Source organism: Mus musculus, chromosome 12 (genome assembly GCF_000001635.26).
Source record: "Mus musculus strain C57BL/6J chromosome 12, GRCm38.p6 C57BL/6J".
In the NCBI taxonomy this organism is placed as follows: Eukaryota; Metazoa; Chordata; class Mammalia; order Rodentia; family Muridae; genus Mus; species Mus musculus.
This window is the reverse complement of record NC_000078.6, coordinates 103,645,929-103,658,473: the sequence shown is the minus strand read 5'-3', so window position 1 is coordinate 103,658,473 and position 12,545 is coordinate 103,645,929. Positions and strand designations below refer to the sequence as shown.

The 12,545-nt window shown below is 45.4% G+C and overlaps 1 protein-coding gene across 1 annotated transcript; it reads left to right on the top strand.

The window, feature by feature from the left end:
• Positions 1 to 1,255: 1,255 nt before the first annotated feature.
• On the top strand, positions 1,256 to 11,844 carry Serpina6 (serine (or cysteine) peptidase inhibitor, clade A, member 6). The gene is made up of 5 exons (NM_007618.3): positions 1,256 to 1,437; positions 3,967 to 4,577; positions 6,514 to 6,784; positions 9,752 to 9,896; positions 11,443 to 11,844. The coding sequence occupies exons 2-5, from the start codon at positions 3,986 to 3,988 to the stop codon at positions 11,626 to 11,628; spliced, it is 1,194 nt and encodes a 397-aa protein (NP_031644.1). The 5' UTR covers positions 1,256 to 1,437; positions 3,967 to 3,985; the 3' UTR covers positions 11,629 to 11,844.
• Positions 11,845 to 12,545: the final 701 nt, after the last annotated feature.

Genomic DNA, 12,545 nt, shown 5'->3' with positions numbered 1-12,545 from the left:
CAATAATGTCCAAAATTGGCTTACAAACTAGAAATCTTGAAAGGGGCAACAATTATTAACAAAACTGGACTGCCCAAACTTCGAGGCATGACCTCTAACCTTCCTTATTTCCCATGGGAGCAGCGCCCTTCATCCTTTTTTGGAAGTGATGCTGCTGTCAATCAAGCACAGGGCTCTGGGCTCGGCTTGGGGCTTGGGGCTTGGGGCTCGGGGCTGTAGGCTCAGGGTTTGGGACACAGAGCTCTGCACTTGAGGCCCCAGGGCTCAGGGTTCGTGGTGGGTATTCACAGAGGCACATTCCCTTGGACCGTGTGGTTGGTGCAGGGACAGACAAATACTTCTGTCCACAGTCCTCTGAGGGGCTGAAAGAAACTGTGAGGCCATACATACGTACGTACGTACATACATACATACACACATTAATTTTCCCTTTGCTTTTAGCCTGTGAGATCCACGAGATCGCACCAACTAAGGCTCTGGCAGGCTCTTTCTCCCCACTGCAACAGAAGTACTATGGAATGAGAGGAGAAGAAGGAGAAGAAAGATAGTGACTGACTGGAGACCCTGCAGCCTTTCCACTCCTTGGAAGTCCTAGTTATAAAGGAAAACAAAGAAACACAAATAGTATTTCTTTGATGTGTGCCTCCTGCGACAAAAGTGATCTGGAGAGTAAACGCACGGGTGAGAGTAAGAGAGCTGGACTTCAGGAGGGAATTGGCTGCAGGGCAGTTCATTCCATCTCCAGCCCTTCTCAGTTTCCTTCTTTAAAGAAGAGACATTGCTAAGGTACAGAGCTCAGTGGCAGAGCCCTTGACCAGCATGCATAAGGTCTTGGGTTCAACCCCGGTGACAACAGAAAACTTCAATTAAAAGCACAACTAGGTCAAGACAATCTCATAAAGAAGGGAGATCGTAGCAGTCTGTTCAGTGAATCATTGGGAGGCCTGAGATAACCCAGGGAAAGACCTTGGACAGTCACACATTCATTCATACATCTCTGTTTCCCCTACCCTTGCCTGATTCTTCCCCTCCTGGTGCCAAGGCACCTGGCTCCTCACAGAGTCCATGCCATGGCGCTTATCAATGACACCAATGAGTCCCCTGCCAGATGGCACAGGGCAACCATGAACCCTGACGCAACTCTAGCCACACTTTGATATTAAAAATAAAACTTCAGGGGACAGCATGCAATGTCGAGCTGATTTGCAGAATTGCTGTGTTTACCCTTACTTTCTATAAAGCTTCCCATTGGTTGATGCTTGGGGGGTGGGGGCCACCAAATGGTGAAGGCCACTGCCCCCCTCCTCTAACCATTAACCAGCAAGACACCAGCAAACAAGATTTAGTGGGGAGTCTCCCCGAAGCCTTACTGTACGTGTGCTAGGATTCCAGACAGCAAAGCAGAGCCAGAAGGAACAGCTGGAGCCCACAGCAGACGTGAGTCACCCCTGACAGTACTCTGTGCCTCTTGCTCCTACCAGGGTCCCTGACTCTATATCTGCTGCACTCCAGAACACAGCAGTGCCTGCTTGCTTGAGATTTTTAATAGATGAACATGAGGGTAGCTAGCTGTGTCATGAGGCGACCATGTGGAATACTTCTTCGATCCCATAGTCTGTGGTTCAGCCACTTGGTTTTGATTTCCCTTCAGCTTCTTACATTGCAGGAGGCTGTCACTGAGAGCTGGGTTTATGCTTTATTGCTACCTGTTGCCTGGTGCCTTAGCATCCAGGAATGAGAAGGAATCTCAGAGCTGAGATGGATTAGTGCCAGGCAGCACTATTGAGTAGGGTTGTAGTGCACAGGTGGTATATGCAGGGACCCTCTAAAGAGTGCCCACACCCCATGCCATAGTAACTCAGTAATGTGTAGTGGGGGGTGATACAGCTGGAGGGAGAATGACCTGCTTCTCTGTGCATCACACCACGTGCTATGATGCCTAAATCCCCGCCTGATCCAAGGCACTTCAGAGAGGCGTGGCAAGGAAGATATTACTAGGAAGAAACACATGACCTTAGTCTTTTTTGTAGGCTGGCCTTAAAGAGCCACCTTGCTGGCCACGTGGTTTTCAGTAGAGAAAGCAAGAGGTGTGACTCTGAAGGTGCACACCCCGACCTACACGGAAGCTCTACATCACCTAGCTCTGGTGTCCCATCTCTACAATGAGGTGCAGGATGCCTCGTGAAGTGAGTGTGCATAATCATGCACTGATGACAGCCACACCAGGCATTCACAACCGTCTTCTGAGGCAGGAGGATTTACTCTCCAGCCTGTAGGTTTGATACAGGGAGAATGAGGCACACAGTTGCACCCAGAAACAGCAGGAAGAGAAAGAAGGCCAAGCCAACTGTTGACTGGGGTATTCCTTCCCCAAGGGGGATTCATAGACAGGTATAGCCCGGTGCTGAAACCAAGATGAAACCAACAAGGCCGGTGGCAGAGAGAAGGGGAGAAGAAAAGCTTCCTGGAGGCAGTAACCAAGCACCTGAATCTCAAAGGCCAAGAGGGAATGAGACAGGGGAGAAAAGGAAGGGGTGGGCCTAGAGGGGAGCCCCATGGGGCAGTCAGAGGAGGGCCATCTTTATCTCCAGGTCTCAGGCCAGGACAGAGCTCAGCAAACACTAAGGGACTGTAGTGGCCTGCCATGCCTTGCCTGCCCTGCCCTGCCCTGTCCTGCCCTAACCTCTAACCTGGCTTGCAACAGAGTAAGAATGTAGTGTGCAGGGGTGGAGGAGGGAGACCTGTGATACTCAGCCATGCTGCAGCCAGATGGTGATCAGTCCAACATAAGAAGGACTGGGTCCTGAGGAACTCTAGCCCCCAGCATCAGTGTGGGTGAGTCTCGCAGGGCCGCTGGAACTCCTGTCAACTCGGCTCCTGCACAGCAGTGTCCTATCCTGATCTCACTTCAGTCATAGCTGTTATCTTTCTGGATTGAGTAACTCCAAAAACATTGATGTCTAATTTTGATCCATGGCTAATTTTTTTTTGTCTGAAAATTTCATACAGGGATGTGTGTTCTGACCAAATTTGCTCGCCACTGCCTCTCCTCACATCCAACTCTCCAATGTCCTACATCCCTCCCAACTTCATGTGCTCTTTAAAAAAAAAAAAAAGATACTGTGGCTGCTTCATGTAGCCAATATGTACACAGGAGTAGGGCCAGCTACTGAAGTGCGGCTAGTCTCTCAGGAGTGGCATTACTAAAGAGAACTGATTCTCTTTCCCAGACTCTATCAATGGAGAGCCTATTGTGACTCTCAAGCCTAGCTTATCAGCGAAGCTCCTTTTTCTTTGCTATAGGCACTGATTAACACAGAGCCCATCAACAAGTCAACATCAAGGCTATTAAAAATTACATAGAATGTAAAAAGGTGGGTTTGCACAATAAAGATCCCAACAGCCCCCAGCTTGCCAATTGTCTGCACACTGCCCTTTGGCGGCTTACTTTATTCCCTCTGTTAGCCTCCAGTTGATATCCAGTGACTTCATTCTGATCTGGAATCCAAAGGAAACCCATTTTGCAGAGTTTAGTAATGTTCAGACTGAGTGTGGTTTAGCAAGCCCTCAGGTTGAAGGTAAGCTTAGTCAGATATAGATCCTTGGTTGACCATATTTGTCTGTTTGCTTGTTTTTCTTACATGTTGAATTGTATAGGTACTTTAACCTATCCGAGTTTCTGGCTGCCTACAGACAAGTTAATAAACTCTATTTTGAGGTTTTTATTTTTAAATTTGCATGAGAATATAGGCAAAATGCTCATGTGGTGTGTCAGGCACTTAGCAACCACATTGAGTAAAACACTTCTCCAAATGAGAATCCAGAGGCCCAGGGCTCTGGTGTGATTGCCTGGGTCACATTAAAGGTGAAGGAAGGATGGGGACAAAATGGGCCTTTTATTCTCAGTGCCATGTGCCCTGACTGTGTGACTTCCATAAGGCCTAATGAGCACTGTTGATTTGGCAGGACCTGGTCAACCAAAACAATGTCGCTCGCCCTGTATACCTGTCTCTTCTGGCTCTGCACCAGTGGCCTCTGGACCACCCAGGCTGTCACTGATGAGGATTCAAGTTCTCACCGAGACCTGGCTCCCACCAATGTTGACTTTGCCTTCAACTTGTACAAACGCCTAGTGGCCCTGAATTCTGACAAGAATACCTTAATCTCCCCAGTGAGCATCTCCATGGCCCTGGCCATGCTGTCCCTAAGCACCAGGGGCTCCACCCAGTATCTCGAGAACCTGGGCTTCAACATGTCAAAGATGTCTGAAGCTGAGATCCACCAGGGTTTCCAGTACCTCAATTCCCTTCTCCAGCAGTCTGACACTGGCTTGGAGATGAACATGGGCAATGTCATGTTCCTCCTCCAGAACCTAAAGCTGAAAGACTCATTCTTAGCAGACACCAAACACTATTATGAGTCAGAGGCCTTGACCATCCCTTCCAAGGACTGGACTAAAGCCGGCGAACAGATCAACAATCATGTGAAGAATAAGACACAGGGGAAAATTGAGCATGTGGTCTCAGACCTGGATAGTTCAGCCACCCTCATCCTGATCAACTACATCTTCCTCAAAGGTATTGCTTTCCCCTCCTTACCATTCTAAGTTCCACTCCACTACAGATCTCTCTAGAGCCCCCAAAGCTATCCCACTTGAAATGTTCGAGAGCTCTCAGCCATCTCTGACCAGGTCCTGCCCCCTAACACATGCCAGTCTCTACCAGGTTGGAACTAGGATATCCACAGCGCTGTGCTTGAACACTTCTTGAAAGAGTTGTTAAAATTATAGATTCCAGAACTCGTGACTGACCTCCTGGAACAAACCCTCTACAGAACAGCCCAGAAGGTTTCATCACTGGGTCCCCCTCCATGAATCTAATGTTGCTTTGGAGGCACCCCATTCTGGAGAATCAGATCTGTAACTCTTGTACAGCACAGATTCTCAGGGGAAGGTGTTGCTCCCACCTTCCCAGGGACATTAGGCAACCTTAGGGAACAGCTTTTTATGTCACAACGAGGGGTGAGAAAGGATGAACTAGTGGTGTGGACAGGAAGGCTGCTGAACATGTCACTCACAATGCTAATCATGATATGCACAAACACAAATACACATACACACACTCAGAGCACCCATATGTACACACAAACATATGCAGAGAACACACACAAATACACAAACATATACACAAACTCACACAGCCCCCCACCCCCATGGTGCCATCCTCCCAAAATATTCAGAGTATCAAGATTGAAACCCTTGGTCTATAATTTCTACTTTTTCTGTCTTCTCTAGAGTTGTGTCTCAGTTCTTTTCCTCCTCTAAGATCTCAGTACACAGCAAACACACACGCACCATGCACAAATGCACAAACATACCCACAAACTCACACATGTACATGTACCAAAAAACAAACACAGCACACACATACAACACTGATATACAAGCACATACACACACACACACACATACATACACACACACACAAATATGCAAACACATATACACACCTCACACACATACACACACATTCTCCCCCACCCCATAACCCCTCTCTCTCAGGACTGACTATACCAAATTCCTCTCCTGTCCTTGAGCATCTTGCCTCCACTGAAGCCCATGTGAGCCTTCCAATATAGTGCTGTGACAATGTTGGCAGATGAATAGCTGTATGCATTTTTTATCTGGCAACTATGGAAGTCAGGAAAATGGAATGGGTCACACTGCTAGGAGCTAGCTCCTGACAGAAGAGGCTGAGGGGGAGGTTCTGCAATCAGACAAGCTTTGACTCATTCTAAGGAGCACCATCCTGACCGGTACTACAGCAAGCAAACAGGTTGGATGGTGACCCCGCAGCTGAAGGTGAAAGGGGACTGTGAGCCTGAAGGCAGACTGTATCCTGACTATACACAGGAAGCCTCATTACCTGCCCTCTTTCCAAGCAGCAGAGGTATGAGCCTCCTCCAGGAATTAACCACACTGTCAAGGTGGTTCATTTCCCCCAAAACCAGCTACTCTCTCTCTCTTCTTACCAGAGACCCTGAGTTCACAGCTTGAGTTCTAGGACCACCAGAATTCTCAGTGCTGAGGCCAACTTCTGACCCAGAGGCCCAGGCAGGCATCTAGCTTAAGTGGGAACTACCCTAAATGCAAGGCTCAAGGCCGTTTTTTCTCTTACCTTTTTCCTCACCTCCAACCTCCTGGGTTTGGTAGCCAATCTCAAGCATAGCTAATCCTCAGAGATCAGAGAGGAAGGGAAAAGAACAGCCCAGCCTCCCGCTGATGCTACACTCAGTTGCTTGTAGAACAGGCGTTAAGCCCCTGGGGATCATCAGATTTCTGGAAATCTGGGGCCATTCCTGGCCCACTGCAGGCAGCTGCATAGATGGTTTCTGCAGGAAGAGTTGATGATCTGCTGACCCAGAAGAGGGTATCCAAGAGTTATTCTTAACTTCTAGGCCTGCAAACCTAATGATCTATACCTGTTCCATCTCTTCTCCCTCACATCTTCCCAGGAATATGGAAACTTCCCTTCAGCCCAGAAAATACTAGAGAGGAGGACTTCTATGTGAATGAGACAAGCACAGTGAAGGTGCCCATGATGGTCCAGTCAGGCAACATTAGTTACTTTCGTGATTCGGCGATCCCCTGCCAGATGGTACAGATGAATTATGTGGGAAATGGAACTACCTTCATCATTCTTCCAGACCAGGGCCAGATGGACACTGTCGTCGCTGCACTTAATCGGGACACAATTGATAGGTGGGGCAAGCTTATGATTCCAAGGTAAGCCCTGTTGCCAGCATGTATGCTTCTGTAAGGCGTATGTTTCTGGAAAATGAGGCAGGTAGATCTTTTTCTCTCCAATATACACCCCTGCACACACTCAGGTCTTACGTTCCCCATAGGCTGTAAGGTTCTCTAACCTGGAAGTTATATTTACAATCCCTCTATCCAGAGGTAATTTGGGACATACCACAAGTCCAGTCCCACTTTCTTGTGAATTTTACAGCCATATCCATCTCGTATATTATATTCTTATATCAATTCCTTAGAGAGAGCTCACCAAACACTAATCTCCCCCACTTTTCTATTTTCTTTGCAGACTTATTATAAAGCAAGCCTCACTGTAGATCTTTGGGTCCTCTGTAAAGCACAATGCAATTGGCATTTGCATCCTGGGCAACTGACTATAGTGAAAAAAAATCATAGAGAAACAACTGTGTAGGTGCCCAGTGTGATCATGATGCTCTAGCCATATTATTTTCTTAAGGAAATGTCTTGTAAATGAGTTTATACTTTCACATCTGGACCCTGTGGTGTGTGTGTATGATCTAACCTCAAGGCATGGCTCCTCTTTCATTTTCAAAATTCAGTATTCATAATTAAACCAAGGGTCTCTTTTTTGTAACTTACTACTAAACTGTATTTCCAATAACCCCTTTTTAAAGGTAGGGTTTACCCAGACTGGCTGTAAATTCACTCTGTACCTCAAGCAGGTTTTGACACATAAAACTCCTGCTCTGGGGTCTGGAGTTGCTAAGATTACAAGATTGTGATACAAAGTCCAGGTTCATTTCTTTGTAATTGTAAAGATGTCTTTAACAACCATACCCTCCCCTCCCTGTTCACAAATTTTAATATGCTCTTTTTCTGACCAGATTTTATTTATATATATAGATAGATCTTTACACTCTGCTCTTTTTTTCTCAATCTTACTGTAAATCTGGCCAAAAGCAGCCAGCAGAGCCCATGCCACAGGTTGATTACTGAGCTGCCTTGAAATGTCCAGTTCTATGTGAATTTGTTCATCATCTTTAAATCCATGCAAGTCTCAAGGCATGGACCAAAGAGTAGATACGTTGATTGTCAGAATGTAACATGAACATCTGTTTGTTCTGTTTCTCATTCAACTCTGTTCTCACTTGAAACTCAAACATGAGCAGTCCTTACTCTCTCTATAGGATCATATGGGTCCTACATAGATATGGCTCATTCTTGTTTTCTGAAATCCCACCCTAATCACATGTTTGGCTCTTTTTTATAGACTGCTATAGCTTCTCTAGCCCATATCTCCAAGCATTTCCAAATTCCTCAAGCCAGTTCTCAAGACTTCTGAATGACATCATTAGGTATTCACAGAAATCACCCCACTTCTGGTACCTTTTTTGTGTTGGTTCTTTCTTCATTGCTATCATGAATATTAGAGAGAATCATTTTAAAAGATTGAAAGATGTGGTTTTGTCTACTGTTTCTCAGACGCTTCAGTCCATAATAATGTGGCTGTTGTTTCTGGGCCCATCTGTAGTGAAGCAGAACACTGGCTCCCTTTTGCCCCTTTTGTTCAGTCAAGACACCCAACTCTTATTTAGGATGGGTCCTCCATCTGCAGTTAAACCTCTCTGGAAACACCATAACAGATACACCCAAAAGTGTATCTCCTAGGTTATTCTAAAATTCAATCAACAATGAAGAATAATCATCACAAGTCCACCCCTTGATAACTTAATACTCAAAAACATCACTTTTAAACTATTAAATCCCACTACTGCCCCCATATGTGCATAACTACCTCATAATGCAAAATGAATTTAATACTTCTTTAAAAATTCAATAGGCTTAACAATATTGACACTGCTCAAAAGTCAAATGTTTCTTTGATACTCAAGACAATTATCTTGACTGTAAGTCCTTGTAAAATAAAGAAACCAGTTTACATACTTCTAATATACAACATTACAGAGTAAAATATCCAATTGCAAAAATGTAGATTGGGAGAGAAGCAAGACAAAGCAAGACTGAAATTCAGAAAGACAAAAACAATATCCTGCAATTTCATGTCTGACTTCTTGGTGGCATGACCTAGGCTCCAACAGCTTTCGGTAGCTCCATTTCTCTACTTTTTTCTGCCTATAGATGATGTAATCTCTCTCCTGGGAGGACTCTACTCTGAGCCTAAAGTTTTCCTTGGCAGCTATCCCCAAGGTCCTGTCATATTCAACATATTCATTCTGGGGTCTCCATTGCTCTGAAGCTCTGCATAGAATATCTATACTATACATTGTTTGGCCTCAGAGACTTTCTGGAAACGTGGTGCCAAACTCTACAACACTTCAATTTTACATCTTATATGTCTACAAAATTCTACAATGTGGATGATGCCAGGTTCTGCTGCCAGGTTGAGACACCATCCCTTGAACCACAGATGTATGCCTTTGTGTCTGATACTTAAAAGATACCTTTCTAGGCAGCAATTTTCTTACAGGTATCTTGAAAGCTCTGTTATTTCAGGTACTACTATCGTTTCAAGTGATGATTTAGAGCTCTTGATGAGTGAGTGGGAACTTTTACTCACTCTTTTCTGTTATCCCAGGGTAGATTTCCTGGTTTCTTGTTAACAATGTTAACCTCCTTAACAAAAATATGATCACTTTATCTAAACCCATCTGATCCTCAGGATAGTTATCCAGGAGAAGTTACTTTTGTTGACAAACTGTATATTTCTGTTCTGATGTTTTTGGTATCTCTACCTGTAAACCTGAGTAAATTCAGCAAGTAATAACTAATGTTCTCTTGAAAGGGATCATCCAGGGGATACTTTCCCTGTATCCCTAATGAGTGAGTCAGGCTGGTGGTACAATCGCTGGTGGGATCCCACAGAGAAGTAAACATCTGTCTGGGAAAGGATATGCTGCTGTCTACTGCCAGGCCTAGCCTTGAACCCTCTAACTTCTTTTGCTTCACTCTGGACAGGCAGATGAACCTGTACATCCCCAAATTCTCCATGTCTGATACCTATGACCTTCAAGATGTGCTGGCAGATGTGGGCATTAAGGATTTGTTCACCAACCAATCTGATTTCGCAGACACCACCAAAGACACTCCCTTGACATTAACGGTAAGTGTCTTGGGAGCCTTTCTCCAAAATCTACACTAAAAATCTTAATAGTAAGCAACACATCCCATTTGTTAAAGGTCCCATAGGTCCCAAGTGGGAAAACCCCAGGTCCAGCAAGAAAACAACCACACAGAAAGCTAATGACTAGGGAGAGTTACAGCCATCTTGGCTACCATGGGATGAACAGCTACCAATCCCATGAATCCTCACAGAGGATGGACGTTGGAAAACAGAGTTGTCATGACAGAAGTGAGAGCAACCCCTGGCAAAAAGAAACAGAAGACAGGGTGAAGGTCTCATTAATATCATACCAGGCCTTCTACTCAATTTCATGTTTCGGTCTTCAGCTTGATATTCTGAATTCATAACTTTGTCAGAACATTTTGATTGACTATCTACTATGTACCTGTGCTAGGATCTGGATCTGTTTCCATTACTCAGATATGTACACTGTCCTCCAAACACAGGGTTTTGGGTTCATGGAAGCCTTACTTAGTGATGTATGAGTTCAATAAATGTGTTGTGTGAATGGGTAATGTGTGAATGGGTAAAGTCCTTGAGAAGGCTCAGCCACACAAAATTCTCCTTCTTACCATTAATGAATTTATTTTAAAGAAACAAAAGGGAATCTTTTTCAGTATTACTGAACTAGAAGTGCTGAAGGATTGACTGTTCTAAGCCCTATGGGACACTGACCACTGATGGAAGTTTCAAGTTCATATAGGGGCAGTAGACACTGTCCCAATGCTGAGGGATCCTTAACTCAGAAAGGGTGAAGAGCTCAAAGTGCTCACAGAGTTAGCAAAAACAATCATTGATAACATCAAGAATAGTGGAATACTTGACTTTCGGTCTGTCAACTCAAAATCTCAAATCCTTAAGACCTACTGCAGAGGTCCATTCCGATCGTGGCTCAGCCTATGCCTGGCTGCAGGAACCAATCACAGAGAGACCCAGAGGCCCTCAGACTTGCTGTGAAATGAAGCTGATGAGCAAGTTCCCCTCAGGGGGTGCAAAGAATACACTGGGTGTCATCCAATATTTAGTTGCCAGGGTGGGCTCTGTCCCAGGTTTTCTAAGGCAGCTGTTGGCCATTTGGCTGTCTTCAGAACTCCATCTAATGTTAATCATTAAAGGGAACATACCAGCAGCCAGGGCTTTACATTTCTGCTTCAGTCTAGGCTTTCCTAAGCCAAGTAGGCACAAGCACATCCTATAAGTTCCACTCTGCTGTTTCCATAGCAAGGTAGACAGAATGGAGTCTCTTGAAGCCTGGGGTCGAGTAAGAAGAGTCCAAGATGGAGCACAGGACTTCCTCTGACCTTGTGTGGTGGGTGCAGCCCATCATTCCAAAAAGAAGAAGTTAGGTGCAGTCTGGAGTCAGAGCTGCTGCTTTGATACAGAGCAACCACATGATGCTTGGAGCACTTGGGCTGTTTTAACTTCCATGGAACAGACAGTGAGATGTCCATATGATGAGATGTGAGCAGCTCCTGTCTCCTGACAGGGATTTATCTCCTGCCTTTGGTGTGTGTGTTTCTCACAGGTACTCCACAAGGCCATGCTGCAACTGGATGAAGGGAATGTGCTGCCTGCTGCCACCAATGGCCCTCCTGTACACCTGCCCTCCGAATCATTCACCCTCAAGTACAACAGGCCCTTCATCTTCCTGGCCTTTGACAAGTACACATGGAGCAGCCTGATGATGAGCCAAGTCATGAATCCAGCCTAAAAGCTTGTCCCGGAAAACCATGGTGCCATCTGACTTTGAGAGCATAGAAGTCTTTCCCCAGTCTTCTTCAGGGTCTCCCCCCAACCCAACCCAACCAGATGCTCCCACTTTTAGACATCTTGTAATGAATAGGCCTTGTTGCTACTCTCAAAACAAATCAATCGGGAGGGGACCACTGAGAAAGAGGTAACAGTTATTAAAGGATGTTTTTGCAAACTCTGGAGTGCCTGGGTAGTTGCATTCTGAAGAGGGTGTCCCCTCTCTTGATTCATATATGGGAGCTGCCTTATCACTGTCCTCACATGGAGGAAGAGCAGAGATAACTCTCTAGGATCTTTCATAAGGGCACTAGTCCAATTCAAGAAGGTTCCACCCATGTGACATCATGTGACTCCCTGAAAGGTTTCAAATACTAGGTTTCAAATGAATCAGTGAGACGTTCAGTCCATAATATACAGTCCTACTGCAAGAGAGGTGAGTCCAGCCAACAAAGCCACCTCTTTGTGATGGGAACAAGAACATGGGACATCTTGGATCTCATTCACAGGTCAAGTGTAGTGTGTGGCATCAGAGGGAGATGCCTGAGACAGAGCCCAGCCAGGTCACAGAATGCTCCTAAGATAAAACCAGAATAGTTTGGCTGTCTTTAGAATGTTTTGGGAAGAGGGGCTGGCAACTTTTGGACGCACAGTGAAAGAGATGACAGACGAAGTCTGACATGGTGACCGGCACAGAGTTAGCAGAGGGGAAAAGCAGCAGATGTATAATTCTAATTCTTGATGCTTCTTCTGTTCCTACTCCAAAATCAACACACACACACACACACACACACACACACACACACACACACACCACTGATGCAAACCCCCAAGGCTTGGACCAGCCATGCTGAGGCAGTTCTCCTGCGTCTACCCAGA